Source organism: Sebastes fasciatus, chromosome 6, assembly GCF_043250625.1.
Source record: "Sebastes fasciatus isolate fSebFas1 chromosome 6, fSebFas1.pri, whole genome shotgun sequence".
NCBI classification, from domain to species: Eukaryota; Metazoa; Chordata; class Actinopteri; order Perciformes; family Sebastidae; genus Sebastes; species Sebastes fasciatus.
Window position 1 is genome coordinate 20356385 of NC_133800.1, and position 16646 is coordinate 20373030.

The window sequence follows — 16646 nt, forward strand, 5'->3', positions numbered from 1 at the left end:
TTTCACAAACAGGATCTGGCCGGTGAGACCTCTGAGCCTGCCTAAGACTCACCGCATTCTTGCTCAACAGCGGCTTTTGCCTTCAAACTGAAAATAGGCATGTTCTTAAATCTTCTGAGCAACCAGGTCACCCTGCTGCAGCTACAGTGGGATAATATCGAAGGCCAAAGACGCTTACAAGTGTTTTTCTATTTAAAGAATGAAAAAAACATTTCAGAGAACGAACATCACGCTATGTGTGTCTGCTGCTTTCAAAGGGAGATGAAAATGGAGTGGTTCTGTGAGTTCATCTGCTGATCCTGCCTAACAACCGAAAGTCAAAAGGGAGCTTATAAAATCAAGTTGTGTTCTTTCTACAGTTTGTTTATTGGTGTGAGTCAGTCTGACTTGTTTTCCTGGGAAATCACAGGAGTCCTTTCCCAGCTTTTGTCCAATCAGACGTGTTTATTCTTTATTAAAGAAAACTTGACTGAGGAAACTTTCTCTGGGAAAATCAACATCCTCGTATAAACTGCAACTTCCAAACAACTAAACACTCATGTGTTATTGTCCTTTTTCACAAAACAAGCTCGGCCCCTGGTTCGGTGGGAGCTTGAAATACAGATAGGACCTCGCGGCAGGCCGGAGTAATCACAGAGGAATAATTGGAGCTATGCTAGCCATAACATAACATGAGGTATGCCAAATAAAGCATTGCATCACCCTGTGCCAGCAGGACAGCCAGACTATGAGAGCGTAAACACACTGGAATATGGATATTTGTACGACTGTGGCCTTGTGAGAGGATGAGATCCTACTGTAGTGAAAGTCTCACAAGAAACAGAAATACCAGGGATTCCTGTAGTGAATGAAGAAAACATTACCAAGGGGCCCATTTCACTAACATTATAGTTTGTTAGAAATGAAATAAAGAGAGTAATGCCTTTTATGGGGGGTTTTCATAGAAATACTGCTGGGATTTTCTTTTCTTTTCATATGGCAGTGTGGAGTGTGATGGGTCATAACGCCTCGTTTATGGAACACCTTATACAAAGTTAAATTTATACATCAACTCTATCTTAAGGAGACATGCTGCCGTGGTAGCCTTTCACTCGCATAATGTGACATAATGTGATCGTAAGACATTAAAGTTAAAGACTATAAAACAGCCTGCATGGAATAGATGGATGTCCGCCTCTACAGGAAATACTTACAGCTTTACAGCCTGGCTCTAAAATAGTCAAACCCATAAATCAGTCTGTCCAGGTAACACAGTTTATCATCTTAGACTCAAATAAGAACTAGAAAGATTCAACTGTAAATACGGTAAATTGTTTTTTCAACTCCAAATTGATTTGCTGTACTAGAAAAAGCCAATTGGGTGAGGCAACTGTGGTGCGTAGATGATGGGTAGCATAATAAGTGAGAGAGGACTACATAATGTTATTAACTTAAAAAACAAAAAATTCAAGCATTAAGTATTAGCTTTTGCAGTAGTCAATCATTATTAAATGATGTTGTATCCATATCACAGAATTCAAAAACATTTAGGAAGTAAAAAAAATTGTCAATAAATGTACCAAATACTCGACTATGATAAATACACAATAAAAAAAAATAGCTATTTCATGATTCTCTCTGTTCAATTTTACTTTTTGTTTCAACTTCTACTTTTTGAACGTATTTTCTTCTCATCTCTCAGTTTAATAACCTCCTGCTTTTATGGTCTCAATTTCTGTTTGATCCACACTTGAATTTATTGACAGGCCTGTATCTAATTTAAAGATGTACAATCTATGTGCCACAGTAAAAATCAAGTGAGGTCCTACCCACAAAGCACTTACAGGAGACCCAGCTAGATGAAGGAAAACTGTGACGTACCCTGTGTTAGTACTAACTACATAGAAGACATGCTACCACCACCGTAGTCAGAAGACATGCTACCACCACCGTAGTCGTGATAGAAGGGGTGATAATAACAAAAATATGAAAATTATGACAAAAACAGGGAGAAAAATGTAGTTCTTTTGACACAAACACATACGAATACAATATGTATGACACAAAAATGCTCACTGACACAAGGTGGGAGCTTGACACTTGTTTGTACGCAGGCAGAGTGAAACTGAGACAACTTGGAGTTGTGAGAAAACAAGACGGCTACCTGTTTTTACACGCATGAGGAGAGAGAGGGAATTCAAAGGCGGCCTCATTCCCCGTAAGAGGAAGGTGCGCTTCCAGGGGAACTGAATACTCCTCTGTATCCTTGAATCTCTCATGTGTACGCTCACTGTCTCCCACACACCAACCCCTCAGGAAACACGGGTACACACTCGATCCCAAGGAAAACAGACACACCTAAGACCTCCGGCTAATTTTAGATGTGATTTAAGGGTTCAAACTTCATCAGTATTTGACTTCGCCTGTCACGCACGCTTGAACGCACCCGCGAGGAGGCCCCTAAAGCACATACGCAATGTAAAAACTTTACTTTGGCAATTACTACAAACACACACACACACACACACACACACTTAAGCACAGACTGCCTGACTAGGAACTATTGTGCAGGTTTTTAAAAAGTGACCTCATCTGTTGTGTTTAGGATTCAGGTACTCTATACATAGATGGCAACCAGTTATTTTTAGCTCACACACACACACACACACACACACACACACACACACACACACACACACACACACACACACACACACACACACACACACACAACTGAACAGTATAGGGGTTATTTTAGGTTTCTCCCTTCCTCCCTCCACCCTGCTGTGTGAAAGCCTCCACCCCTAAGGTGAAGAATTAAGTTTCTTTGTGGGGAGACAAATTCATTCATTTGATTGGGCGAGCTACCTCCTCACATGATGTCACTGGCTCAGGTGTTTTCTGTTTACTCTACTCCAGCCCGAAGTGGAATTTACCTAAGCCTAAAAAAGAAACTGAAGTCATAACAGCGACTGACTCAGACCGGTTTAAAAAACACACTCACGAGTCCTCTCAGGAAAACAGATTACGTCAGTGTTGTGCCATTCCACCTCCCTCTCATCAGCTCTAAAGACCACTTGTGTGTGTATTTGCACGCATATGTGTTTTGCAACGCCAACTCACCATTCTCCTCGCACCAGCCCGTATACGCTGTGTATGGTCCAGCCGTAGCCGCCGAGCAACACAATGACCAGGACGATGATGACCAGAGCTGGAAGTCCCCAGCCCAACAGGAAGTAGAGCAGGTATCGACGCTCTGTGTGCTCGTCATTCATCACCAGCACTTGCCAGAAGTTCACCGCCTGGGTACAGAGTTTGAGAAAACAACTTGTGAATAGAAAAACAGATACGTGCCAACACAAGCAACACCTTCATGGACTATAATATTTCTCAATAATGTTGTGAGGAGAGGCAAAATGTTTTTTTTCATCTTTCTTTGTGGTCTTCATAGTGAGTGAAACACAATTTCATCACACCCACAATAGCTGTGTTTGCTTTGTAATCTAGCAGGCTTTGATAGTCTCATCCATCTGAAACACTGAGCCCCGCATTGTTACGTAAGCAGCTTTTCTAAACACCTGTTGGTTGCAACACAATGTCTTATCTCTGTGTGAAGACTTCAGCAGACGATACCGTATATTTCAGATCATTTTAAACTGCTGCACTGGTGAAGAGCAAAGGGCAAAGGTTTTAAAGTTGAGCTCAATGGAAAAACAAAGTAGTTCTCCATTTCCCAGTCTATCCTGTGGGCTGGAGTTACAAATTGATGACCTTTACTCCATTGAGCCTCATTAGGACCAAATTTTTCACAGCCTACTTTAATTTATGAAGGAAAAAACATAGGCATTATCAAGAAAGCAAGCCCTTCTTTTGTTTAAACATTTATGCAACAGCTATAATGAATAACAGCTGAAGATGTTTGTGACTGTCCATCTGTCAGCGAACACTTATGCAGGACAATTGCACAGCGGACACTGTGATGCAACTAATGACAGGAGGTTAAGGGACGCTGACCTCTCTCTCAGATAACCTCCCTCATAACCACATTGTATAACCACTGACCAAACAAACACTGCTGCACAAGCACACAACACAAGAATAAACACACTCACACACAGACCTATAGAACTACACTCCAGTTGTGTAACAGCACTGCACTTAAGAGACAATAGCGTGATGTCAGTCTGATTCAAGAACTGCTTTTCCTTGGCTGTGAGCAGGCTGGAACCGTTGAGGTAAATTAAATGGATTATGGGTAACTTTGAGCCGAGCTGTTGCCTCTGCAGTGGCTGCATCCCTCACTGACTGTAGATACCGAAGCATAAAGAATAAAGCAATGTGTTACCAGGCTAAATGACTGGGATACAGATCAATACGCTTGCTGACTACTATGTGGCTTGTTGGTTGGTTATGCTTTTGTCTTATCGCTGTGCTAAATGTATAAGGGTCAGTTCAAACAATTTAGAAAATACATTTCCTTATATCTACAGTAGGGGTATGTAGCCATGCAAATAGTTTCTGTTTTATTTTTCCAGGTTTTGAGGTATGTGAGATTTCTGTTGCCATCCCAACACGATGGAAGTTCACTACAAATATCATCAACAGCTCCTTCACGTGTGATTGAAGCAGTAGCGCTGTTGGGAAACTCACCACCTGTACTGTGTGTCTGACCACATGGTTGGTTGACTGATTGGCCATTGGTGGCCACTTATCCACCCATTATCACAATCAAACACACTAGTCTACTCGCAGAACACTGGCAGGCATTGTCTAACTACAAAGCAGTGAAAGTGACCCCCTGTCTGGCTAACTAGTAATGTGGAAACAGGGTAGAAATACACTATAGGCCTGTGCGAGGGCTTTAGCAGGTCTTCCCTGGCTGAAAGAGCCATACATATCGTTATGTAATATTTAATATTATGCAGTTTCTCAGTAAACTGAGGTTGCCTCTGCGAGCCTCTGCAGTCAAGAAAATGCTGGCCTGGATAGTGATCGAATTATTGCCTATTTTCTGGCATTATGTCAGCGCATATTCCTCTGACCAGCTATTGGACATGCACATACCCACACACAAACACATACACACACACACACATTGCAGTTATTGATTTGAAGTCTTTTTCGTGGTCTGAGATGGGCTGCTGACGCCCACTCATATCAGCTACTTAGCTGAAGGCAGCAACCTGATAGGGGGGAAAAATGAGCTGCGAGACATCAGTGGGGTCGATACTGAGACGTCGGTGAGGACAGAAAGGTTTTAAAGCCACACATCAGTCAAAGAGTGCCAGCAATATTTTTATTGTCAGCTTCTGTAGTTGCTGACAATAAAGAAATGGACAGGGAAGTTTTTGGCAGGGATGTTAAAGAAGGGCATTTTTAAGAAAAAGTTAGAGTGAGTGTATGAATAAAAACTGAAAGTGAATTTTTGAACTTCTTCTGGGGCGAATCATAGTTTATGTTTCCTCCACTAGATCATATCAGCTCTACTACCATACTAACTACTACCATGTGTGTCCAAAATCCGCTTTTTACGTCAAAACACAATTAATCTCGCCGCCAATTCTCGTCATCCAAATTCTAACACTTCTTAAGCCACATGAAAGCCTTTGGTCTGAGCCTTTTAAGATATCTCACAGGTCATCTGGTAAACATTCTGAAAAAAGGGGCTAATCTTATAATGCTCCACCAATAGTAACATATGTGCCAGGAGAGATTATATCCACTACAAAAACAGTGATTATGTTACAGTACAAACGTCACACATTCTCAAAGATTGAGGGGTGATGGAAACAAAGCAACAGTCAGATACGCAAGAGGGGGACAACGAGAGGGAAAAGGAAGGGGGGAGACGAGAAAGTTTATTTGGGTACAGGTCTCCTCGGTATACTGGATTGGTACAAAACATACAATTACTGGTTAAATGTGTTTCCAGTGTTAATGAGGTGGAACTCATTTTCACCCAGCCTAAATGACTTGTACACATTCTTGTTATCTGATTCATTGTTGGGCACAGAACAACGGTTCTGAGAGAGTTTGAGTTACTATATGACGACAATGGATCGTGTTTCCCACCTTAAGATGCAAAATATACTTTGGGCCTGAGCTTTCATTACAGTTTTCATAACACAGTCAGCCACCACCCAGTGAAGATAAGTTGCTTTGCATTCATTTGTGAAAATGACTATAACTAAAGGTTGCTGTCCTAGTTAAGGTCAGTGGATCATTTCTAAAGTTGAATTTCTTTTGTTTTTTTCTCCCTTATGGAGGATTCTTTATGGTTTCCTAACCTCTATCACATCTATATAAATAGGCTATATTTTTAGAGTTATTTTAATTAAATCAATGAATTTGGCAGGGGAGGATCAGCTGAGGTAAAGGGTCTATCCCCGGGGCAGCGTTCCCTCTCTGGAGGGGCTGATGAAGTACTCCGGCCCATGTTCACCACATTCCTGTGCTCTATCAGCAGGTCACAAGTCATCTATAGTCTCTCTGAAGGATTAAAAGGGGCTTAGGCAAGATTTACACTGAAAAATCATGTTATTTTTGGGGGATTTGTGTGTGGGATGTATTTTTTTTTTTAATTATATAAAAATTAACAGATAAAATAATGGTATTACGTAAAACAAACATGTGCTTCGCGTAAGGAACAAAAGAAAGAATGGGAACCCTGTTTATGCCAAGTTATGAAGAAAAATGAGCGGGGGGAGGAAAGGAGATCTGAGTTACAGGTGCCCTTCAATAAGAAATTAATTTGAATGCATAAAAGAATGATGTCCAGATTAACTACAAGAAACTACAGTGAAGAATCAAAAGTGGGAAAAAATATGGGATATTTAAGTGTGCAGTATGATAACATATTAGGACATTTCATCTGCTGTACTCTATATCTTTCACAGACAGACTGACTTTGAGCTCAACACTTGGTGCCATTGTCTGGTTGAAGGCCGAGTGAATAGACATCATTGTTGAGGCTTGCAGATTGGACAGACACATTTTACATAGTCATAAGGCAAGGCAAAACAGCCTCCAAACCTCAGCTCTTTATCCAGGTAAAATAACAGATATAGAGCAAATATCTCTGCTTATATGTGTCATCTATGATCTAGCTGCATGGCAACAATTATAACAAAAACTGGGTATCCCAGGGGTATGTCAACTGCTGGTAGCTGTGCCTTAATAGAAATCTAATGTATGTGATGTTTATGTCCAAATATGTAGGTTTAATGCTTGTTAATCTGCTGTTACCTGTATGAGCATCCAAAAGAACTGACTGAGGTGGAAATAGTGAGAGAAGAGCGCCAGAGCAGCACAGCTGTCCTCCGAAAACATCCGACCACGGAAAGCTGACACCAGGAAACAAATCTGTAGAGAAAGAGAGAAAATGGCAAATTCAGAATCAGTTACCGTTGTGTGTACATGAGCCAGCAGCAGCAGCAAGTTTTTATGGCGATTACTGTATGCACACAATTTTCTCTGTTGGTGACATTTTGTTTGACTACCTGGCACACTCGCACGCTCACACACAGGTGCAGAACTCCTTGCAGTGTCAGCAGGTCATATTGCGCAGGAGGCGATTTATTGCTTGTTTTATAGTCTATACATTTTTAAAGGAGACAGCAGGATTCAGATAAACCCTCCTCCCAAAGAGAGGCATCCTATCTCTGCAGACCTGTTACATCACCATGCAGCAAGCTATGCAAGCGGGAGCAAAAATAAAAACATCGACAACACCAACAACAAATATGTTGCTTTTGTATCATCCCACCTGCACAAAGATTTGTACAAATGTGTGGGTGTCACTTCTCCAAATAATGGAATAAATGTTATTGTAGAATCACTGCAGAAAACAGCGTGTGGTCAGTGTGTGTGTGTGTGTGTGTGTGTGAAAGAGATAGCAGGAGAGAAAGGGAGAGAGGGTTTTGGAGGCGGGAATGCATCAGGGCCAAAATTCAATTTGTAACATTGGAGGCAGGACAGTGTGGAAAACCCATGAGGGCAGCAGAAAATACTGCCCTGCTGTCCATCAGAGAGCTTCATTAACCTCTGGCACTGACCGTGGTGCCAACGCAGCTGGGCGATTGTTACATAACCTGCAGCCCATCGGCCCGCTGCCAGTGCCACGGACCAGAAAGAGGATGAATTGAAGAGAGTAGGAGTCGAGGGATGTGGGGAGAATGACTGGTGTCAAATGTCACTCAGATTATATTCATTACATGCAGCAGTCTGGGATGTAAAGCAGCAGACAGAGCCTCAGGTACAAACACAGACTAGATTTTGTTGTGATTCTTAAGCAGCATCTAAACAGAGTCCTATCACCCACACACCGCATACAGTAATTATCTCTGTTACCTCAACAGTCATTTGATTTGACTTTACGAAACCAAGCAAATGATTCTGAAGACAGACAAGATGAGCTCTTTATACACCCAAAACAAGCTACATGTAGTTTGCACCACCCTATAGTTTCGGCTAATTTGCTTAGTCTCTATAGTAACCAGGTAAATAGACATTGTGAGCTGTGACATGACCGATTTCAATTCAATTCAATTCAATATGCTATATTGGCATGAATGCAACAAGGACAACATTACCAAAGTGTCAAGTTATAATGAGATTATAAAGAAAAAGACCATGGTATGATTCTTAAAATCAAGATTTGTGTGTGTTAAAGTCACTCATATATACGCGTACACAGCTTATATTTATTTGACTTGTTTTGTGTTGAGGTTACTCCTAATAAAGAGAGGGATGACACCATCAATTTTGCATGTTTGAGCGCAGTTATGTCGATGTAGTCACCCCTCAAATGTCTTTTCTCTACAAGCTTTCTCTTGAAGTGTATTTTTTTTCCTTTTTTTGAAGGTTTCCTTGTCCTTAGAGAACCCATCAGGAAAACCCGAAATAACCATTCTCGGATTTTCCAGAATTTACCAACCCAGTCTGCATCCTCCTGTTGAGTAAGGGGGAAAAGTCAGGGACTTTAAAAAAAAAAAAAAAAAAGGAATCATGAGTCAGTTTCCCATCCATGTTTCAACCCCTGAAGGTTGTGAGTGGGAGGGATGGTGCACAGGAAGGAAACTCGTGCCTGGGCTGCCTGGAATCGTGCCTGAGTGGAGAAGCTGTTCAGGTAGCTTATGGGAACAAAGATTATGCGGCGGGGTTGTGTGTTTTTGGCAGCGAGTTAGCCTCGTTTGGCCAACGGCACAGCATGACACACCATCTATCCTCTCAAAAGCGAAACAATGGGGAGACTACCAAGCGAGAAATGCTAAATAAACTGCAGGACGCTAGTCACATAATCATAAGCAAACATGCAGTACATACACGCATGTTGGTTTAACACAAAGGGCTCTAATTTTGTTAAATCAAGCGTAGGGCACTGTCAAGTGCGGCATGCACAAAGGGAGGGGGGTGGCAACGCATTTTTGTGGCTGGGCACACATGGAATTGGTCACTCAGTCTCGGCTCATCCCTTTTTAATGATTATTTGGATTGATTTGGATTAGATTTGGCTGCATCTACAACACATGCAACAGCATTGTAAATACTGAAACACTAGTCTAAGTCTTAACATGACACAACTTTGAGCAATGCACCCACGCAAATGTACTACAGCCTTCCGTGACAAACCCTAATAGCCACAGGGGTAACTATTGAACCAGTGAAACTGCTGACCTGTGGTGAAACGATGACATAACAGGTAGAGATAAATGGCCTTGTATGGAAAGGAGGCCAGAGGGCTTAAAAGAGTGTGTATGTGCAGTGGTGTGAATAGACTCTCTAACAGGTGGCTGCCCCCCAGATGTGCATGTCTGTGCGTTCGTGTCCTACATGGAGCTGGGCCAGGAACTGGCTGTGGTCAACGATAGAAACCAGGTTAACAGGTTTGGTGAATCTGGGTGAGTCAACAGGTATGAGTGCGGAATCCACAAATATTTATTTGATTAGAGCTGGTCGCTATCTGACTTTTCATAAGGCCTAGTCACACAGGCAGGTACACACACAGAAGAGTCAAACAGAAACTTGATCTGACTTTTTATTGTGCCTATGACATAACATTCTCTATTGTTGGCTAATATATAACACTTGTCATATGGCTAAAATAGCAGGGCAGGGCACACAGTGGGGATAACAGTGTTTCTATATGGCTTATTTTATTTTATGTGACAATAGAAGAGAGGCTGATAGACACACATACATAGACACCGTGCAGTGTAGGTTCAAGTGAGGTTACAATCAAACCAAGCCATTACGTTTTCTGTAAACGGACATGTTAGGCTGCTGTAGAAACACTCGGACTGTCATGGGAGGCTAGAAACAAGCCTCCAAATACACACAGGAAACTAATCTTCCCCCTCAAGCGTTTATTATTTTATACGGTGTGTACCAAGGCAGAAAAGGCAGAAAAAGCCTACGCTATGAGGCTAAAAGAAAGTTTTAATAAATGAGGTGAGTTCGGGGTTAGAAACTCCACAGAAGCTCTCAAAGAATCCTCTAACATTTCCGCTGCAGTAGTGGCAGTGTGGGCGGTTGCTCGTGAGGAATCAATATCCGATTTTGGAGGAAGAAATCATCCTAAACTTCCTGTAATCTGAGCGTGGCATGAAGTGGAGCCTGTTAATAAAAACTACACCAGTGAAGTCAATCTCTATTCTGAAACTAGTGTGAGATACGGGGGTATGACGGGGATAAGGGAAGTACCCACCCTCCCTAGAGATAACTACAATACACCAACAAACTGAATGTCTAACACAAAGAGACAACACAGTAATCTATGATTCAAGCCATAAATCCATGATACGGTCAAGCTCTGTGGTTTTGAAAGGAATCCAAAGTCAGCAGCAAATTGTGTTACAGGGATTGATATGGATGCGGCCTTTGTGGAGGCCCATTAGTTGAGATTAGCTAAATAGGTATGGAGGTCATGGTGAAAACTGTGGCAATTGTTCAGTCCATTGTGAAAATAACACAGGTACATGTCAGCACTGTAGTGATGGTGACCTGTCACAGGGATGGGTTACTAGGGCGGGGGAGGTGACAGGTGCGGATGTGGAATTTATCAGAGCCCATATCTACTGCTCTGTCCTTTGTCCACGGGCCTCCTTCTCTTTTGTATAAGACACCAGGAGTCGACCTGTCTAGACCCTCGGGCTACAGACTTGTTTGAAACAGAGACTGGGTGGTGCTGAGGAACTCTAAATACAAGTCACATCAGGGTAGTGTGTGTTATTTGCGTACTTGCGTGCTCTCTTGTCGAAACAGGACCCACCGAAACTCAGGCACATAACTCCTGAATGCAACGAATTTATTACCCCATTGTACAAAGATTATATATCAAGTTGCTGTCTCACTCGCACGTGATTCTGTTCACCCAGGTACCAGAGAACAAATAGAGAGAGAGAAAGTCAGAACATACAGTATATAGAAAGGGAGCTATTACTGCATGGAGACACAGGCCATGAAAAAGCCCTTAAGAATACATATAAAAAAGTACAAAACAAAGCAGCTCTTCTTCTACAGTGTGTTTTTGTGGCCTTGTCATCAGGCCCGAGACCTTAAGCCTGAACTATTGGTCCGTCTCCTAGGCTAAACATCCAATCAGAGAGCTCCCCTTTGTTCTGTGGTCCTGAAGCACCCAGGAGAGGCGTATGAGTCAGTTTGCTGTTGTTGTTGTTGACGTTGTTGTTGATGTTGTCTTTGTTCCAGATCTACTGCTGCCTTGGGAATACTTCTATTCATCTATAGACATGATTTAACCTCACTTTGATATGATACGCAGGTCTGAAAGAAACAAAATGCTTGTTTCCCAACCTTAGCTTGGCAGTGGTAAATAATAAAGAAGCTGACAGCAAACTGGCGTAACGCCAAACGGCCCCAAGAAAACCGAAACAATCAAGTTACAAATAAGTAAGTAAAAGCACCATACAGTAAAAACAAACTAAACTTGCCTATATCAAATAGCTACACCGCTGTGTGATTATAAGGCCCAACAAGAGAGACCAGAGAAATGCTGCAAAAACAAACAGCACATAGGAAACATGATATTTTGGTGCAGCTACATTGTGCTGCTGCTGGTTGCAGCTCTCATCTTCCCATTGAGTCCTGCTGCTGATCGATAGCCCTGTGTGCTGATGCTAACGTAGCTAAGTGTATCAGTGTGGCTAAAAATAGCATCTGCCTGATGCATTACATCACTGAGGGAGTGGGGCCTTAGCTGTCTGCCTGCCAGACTATCCATCTAGACTCGTGTCCAGAACACTTAACCTCCACCTCTCCCCTCCTCCAGCCTCTCTTATCCCATCCTTTGCCTCTACCCCCAAACTCCCTCTCCATCCTCTGCTCCACCCTTCATCTCATCTCCCCCTCCTCCTCCTCCCTCTCCTCCCTCTCCCTTCGCCTTCACCTCCCCCTTCTCTCTAACAGCTACCGGTCTGATCTAGCTGGTTCCAGCCTCAGCCTGCACCCTGGGTGTTTCCTCTTATGCCTTTGTTCAGATAGACATATAATAAAAGAAAGGGAGAAAAAGAAATATGATACCGTCATTCAACCCACACAATCCCTTCATCATTTTCTCACGGAAGCAATGCCTTCCCGTTAAGCAACTTCAGTCCTTATCACAATCAATCACACCACTTCTCCTCATTCGAAGCTGACCAATCCACACTATTCTTGTAACATTACAGTAGCAAAGGCAGCTTAAAGATGGCAAATTACATATTTAAGCATAAAGTACAATTATGGCTGCTTTAAATTGAGTAATGCGACTTGATTTCAGTCATTTCTTTCTCGCCTTACACTATCAAGTATGTGCAAACATCATCAGTCTCCTCACGTGCCGCAGCCTCTCAGTTCAAGTGTGCGTGTTATTTATGTGCTGAAGCACACTTGCAAGAAGCAGGTCACATGGGGATGGCTGATAGGTGGGTTAGTGGGCCAGAGTGTGTTGGGAAGGAGGAGAGATAAATAATGTGATTTAACATTTGCTGACAAGACGTACGAGGTTGTTAAAATTAAAAATAAGTCAGGACAAAAAACAGACGAGCGTGAGCTCCTGTATCACCGCTGAGATGGAGGATGATTAAATCTTTATTGAGGTGAACTGGTGTGAGACACACTCGAGTCTTTAACAGAGCCACTGCTGCTACATTTTCAACATTTTGAGCGTCACTGTTCACTTCAACATACTGTGTTCATGCGTGCTAATGAGCAACTACCTCAAGTGTTTTTTTGGACAGCATGTCCGGTTGCTTAAGGTCAGAGTAGAGAAGTAAAGTTCACAGGTGTTTTGGGTTGAAACCTCAGGCTGAGGCTTACTTGCTGAGCCAGCTGTTGGCATATAAACACCCACTCCCTTTTAGTCTGTTTCACATTCAAACAACCACAACACTGCATGTGCATCAACTTTCGTGAACACAAACTGTCATATACAGTAACGGAGTATCTAAGTGCTTCTTTGAAGCAGGGAGGGACGATATCAAGAGCCTTCACCATGTATTCTGGCAATGACTGCAGAATAAAGGATAAGCGGAGAGGCTGCAGGTTTCAGAGTTTCAATGTGATCTGGTGTGACACAGCAATAAGGGACTGTCAGCACTTTGAAGAGTATAAGGCAGCTAAAGCAAGCTCAAACACTGTCAACAAGTTGACAGTATCATCAGAAATGGGAATGTGGAAACCAGGAAGATCCCAGATTTGTTTGGTCTAGTCTGAAGCTTTGAAGGAAAAACTAATAAGTGGAAGCTAATGAGTGATCAAATATGTTGTACAATACATAATGTCCTGTACTAGTAAGTATGTACATTCCAAAAGAAACCAAATCAGTGCACATTTTCAAAAGCATCTTAAATTGTGATTTGTTTTAATTAGTATTTTCTCAAATAATCTGATGTTTTCTGTGTCACGTGTTACTCAATGTAACGGTAATATTACATTTTACTGTTGCTGTATCTCTGGCAAATGTTAATGCTAACCTCAAACCGAGATCATGCTTACTGTCCCACATCACACATATCGATACGATGTCCCACATTTTCGTTGCCTCTAGTTTTCAAAAGTCAAACCGCTGCAGGACAGATGCTTTTTTCAGAAATCTGGCTTGTATCCAATGGCTGTGAAGAAAGCGGGGGAATGCTGTCATCACGGGACTGTGTTTGCTGTCAAACTGCACACACCTGGTTCAAGTGCAGGTTAACCTTTCACCGCCTTTGCTACGCTATGCCCAACGGGCAAAATTGCGAGTCACTGGAAAGTCACAAGCTATGCAGATTTAGGCGGAATATGATGGAAACTACCACAAAGAAAAGGAAAAGCAGCTATAACAGAGACTGTGAAACTACTAATAAGTATTTATAAGCTGGTGGTAGGCGATGCTCAGAGTTTTATAGAGGGAATATGACGTTCATGTGAGTCTCACAAGAAACGTGCGGCTCAAAAGGAGATCTATGGATGCATTCGGGCAAAGCATAGAGATGTTAGGGGCAGAATAGAAATGTTTATGATTTAAGTTAGATAGACATTATATCAAAACTGTCTATCTCTCAGCCTTGGTAGCATGTCCCACATTGTCCCACACAAACTCTTTGTCCCACATTTGGTTTGTTGGGATCTGGTCACCTTATCGCAAGTACAAACGATACCAGCAGCAACATGAAGCATCCAAGCAGGCCTCCTCTCTTTTCTCCCAATCGCGCTTCAGTCAACGAGCGTCTGCTGCTGGAAACCTGCAGCTGCTTTCGATCACGACGGGGCTGCTTTCAAGGAGCCTCTTGAATTTCCTTCCTCAACATCTGGTGTGAACCAGTCTGGAGACCAGACAGAGGACTCTTTGGGCCGCAAGACACGAGACACGCGAACATGGCTTCATGTGCACACACACACACACACACACACACACACACAGCTATAAAAACACTGCAGCCAGCTGCTCAAGGTCAGCTCCCTAAACACACACTCAATGGGTCTACTTTGCTCTATCACAAACCTATGTGTGTGTGTGCGTATGTGCTTTAAGTGCATACATGACATGGGTGTGCACCAACCCACAAATAGACTTCTACGGTCTACTGCAGTGGTTTGACCATTAAACGCGGTAAACAGCAAAACATCATGAAAACATGTTCAGCAAAACTCCATTTTCATGAGTGATCAATACAGAATCAGTGGCTGGGGTGTGTGTGTGTGTGTGTGTGTGGGGGGTGGGGGGGGGGGGGGTGGTCTAAATGACATTTAACATGTCTTTCTGACATATGCACAAGTAAGCTGATATGATTATGAAAGTGCCATGTGTATTACATCACAGGTGAGACTCGTGGTTTATGGCGACCTGTTGCATCACTTCCAGATCATCAGAGGGACGAGGGCAAGTCTAATGATATCGATCAGAAAGCTTACAGAAGACAACAGAGAGCCACTGAAGCAGCCTCATCCACTGCTGTCCAACAGGCCATCGATCGAGAAGAGATCCCTTCTGTGCAAATTGGCTGATCTGCAGCAGCTCTCAGTGTCCGTCAATGGGCGACTGTAAAGCTAATCAATATGTGAAGAGTCTGATCAAGTTAAATACTGTATGCTCCATTCATGCTGCTACTGCACACAAACCCACAATACAATGTGCTTTGGTACCTCACTGTGTAATTTAGACTTAATCAGAGCCACAGCTGTACTGTCATGCACTGTATAATCAGTTGGCCCACTTCAACTACCATACCCAACCTGGACTAAATTAGCACACAATGCTTTATTTGATTTGATTTTATTAAGGATCCCCATTAGTTGGTGCCATAGCAACCAGCTAGTTTTCCTGGGGTCCACATTAAGCGCATGCAAACACTTTAAAATACTTTACAAAATACAAATACAAGAATAAAAACCTTAGAAATAACTAGTTACTGATAAAACTAAGAGATATGACACCTGAGGTAGCATACCAAACAAAACAAAATAATCATTCAAAATGGGCAAAGTTGGCACCTGGCATGGCAGCCTCTGCCATCAGTGTATGAATGTGTGTACGAATGTATGAATGCTGGCATGTAGTGTAAAGCACTTTGAGTGGTCGGAAGACTAGAATAGCGCTATATAAAAGTCCATGTACTATTCAAACACCTACGCAGCAAAGGAATTAGTGTTGAATAAAATTTGATGTTCTTTTTTAACGCTGACTTTGAATCAAATTATTGCAAGACAAATTCATCTATAAATAAAAGATCGTAGTAAGTAGTTCTAGGAATGAATCTTGAATAATGACCTATTCTCAACTGTAAGCCAGGAGAGACCCTCGTGCACACGATTCACATTATATCTAAGTGAACAACCCAGAATCAACCGTACTGCCCTATTTTGTGCAACCTGGAGCTTCCTGAGCTCACCATTTGCAGCAGATGACCAGACCATAGAACAATAGTCAAGGTGACTTAAAACTAGACTTAGACATAGAAGGGGACGACCAACAAAAGAGGCACATTTCCTGGAGATACCAACTGCTCTTCCCATCTTTGAAACAATGTGATCAAGATAGAGCGCAATCAAACATCACTCCAAGGAGTTTTGCACTCTCAACTTGTTGAATTAAAGAATTACTTAATGTTAAATCAAGCTTAGGGCTACTAGATAATCTTTGCTTAGAAGACTGTGGCTCAATCCTACAGTTGTAATTTAACTGCAAACTG

General features: G+C 42.3%; 1 protein-coding gene across 1 annotated transcript in view; it reads right to left on the bottom strand.

The window, feature by feature from the left end:
- Positions 1–16646, bottom strand: part of adgrv1 (adhesion G protein-coupled receptor V1) — a 113878-nt gene that overhangs the window by 22394 nt on the left and 74838 nt on the right. Inside the window, exons 89-90 of the mRNA XM_074638292.1 lie at positions 7225–7341; positions 3103–3281 (exon numbers count right to left, since the gene is read on the bottom strand). Of these exons, the coding sequence (XP_074494393.1) occupies positions 3103–3281; positions 7225–7341 (296 nt within the window). The remainder of the gene's footprint in view (positions 1–3102; positions 3282–7224; positions 7342–16646) is intronic.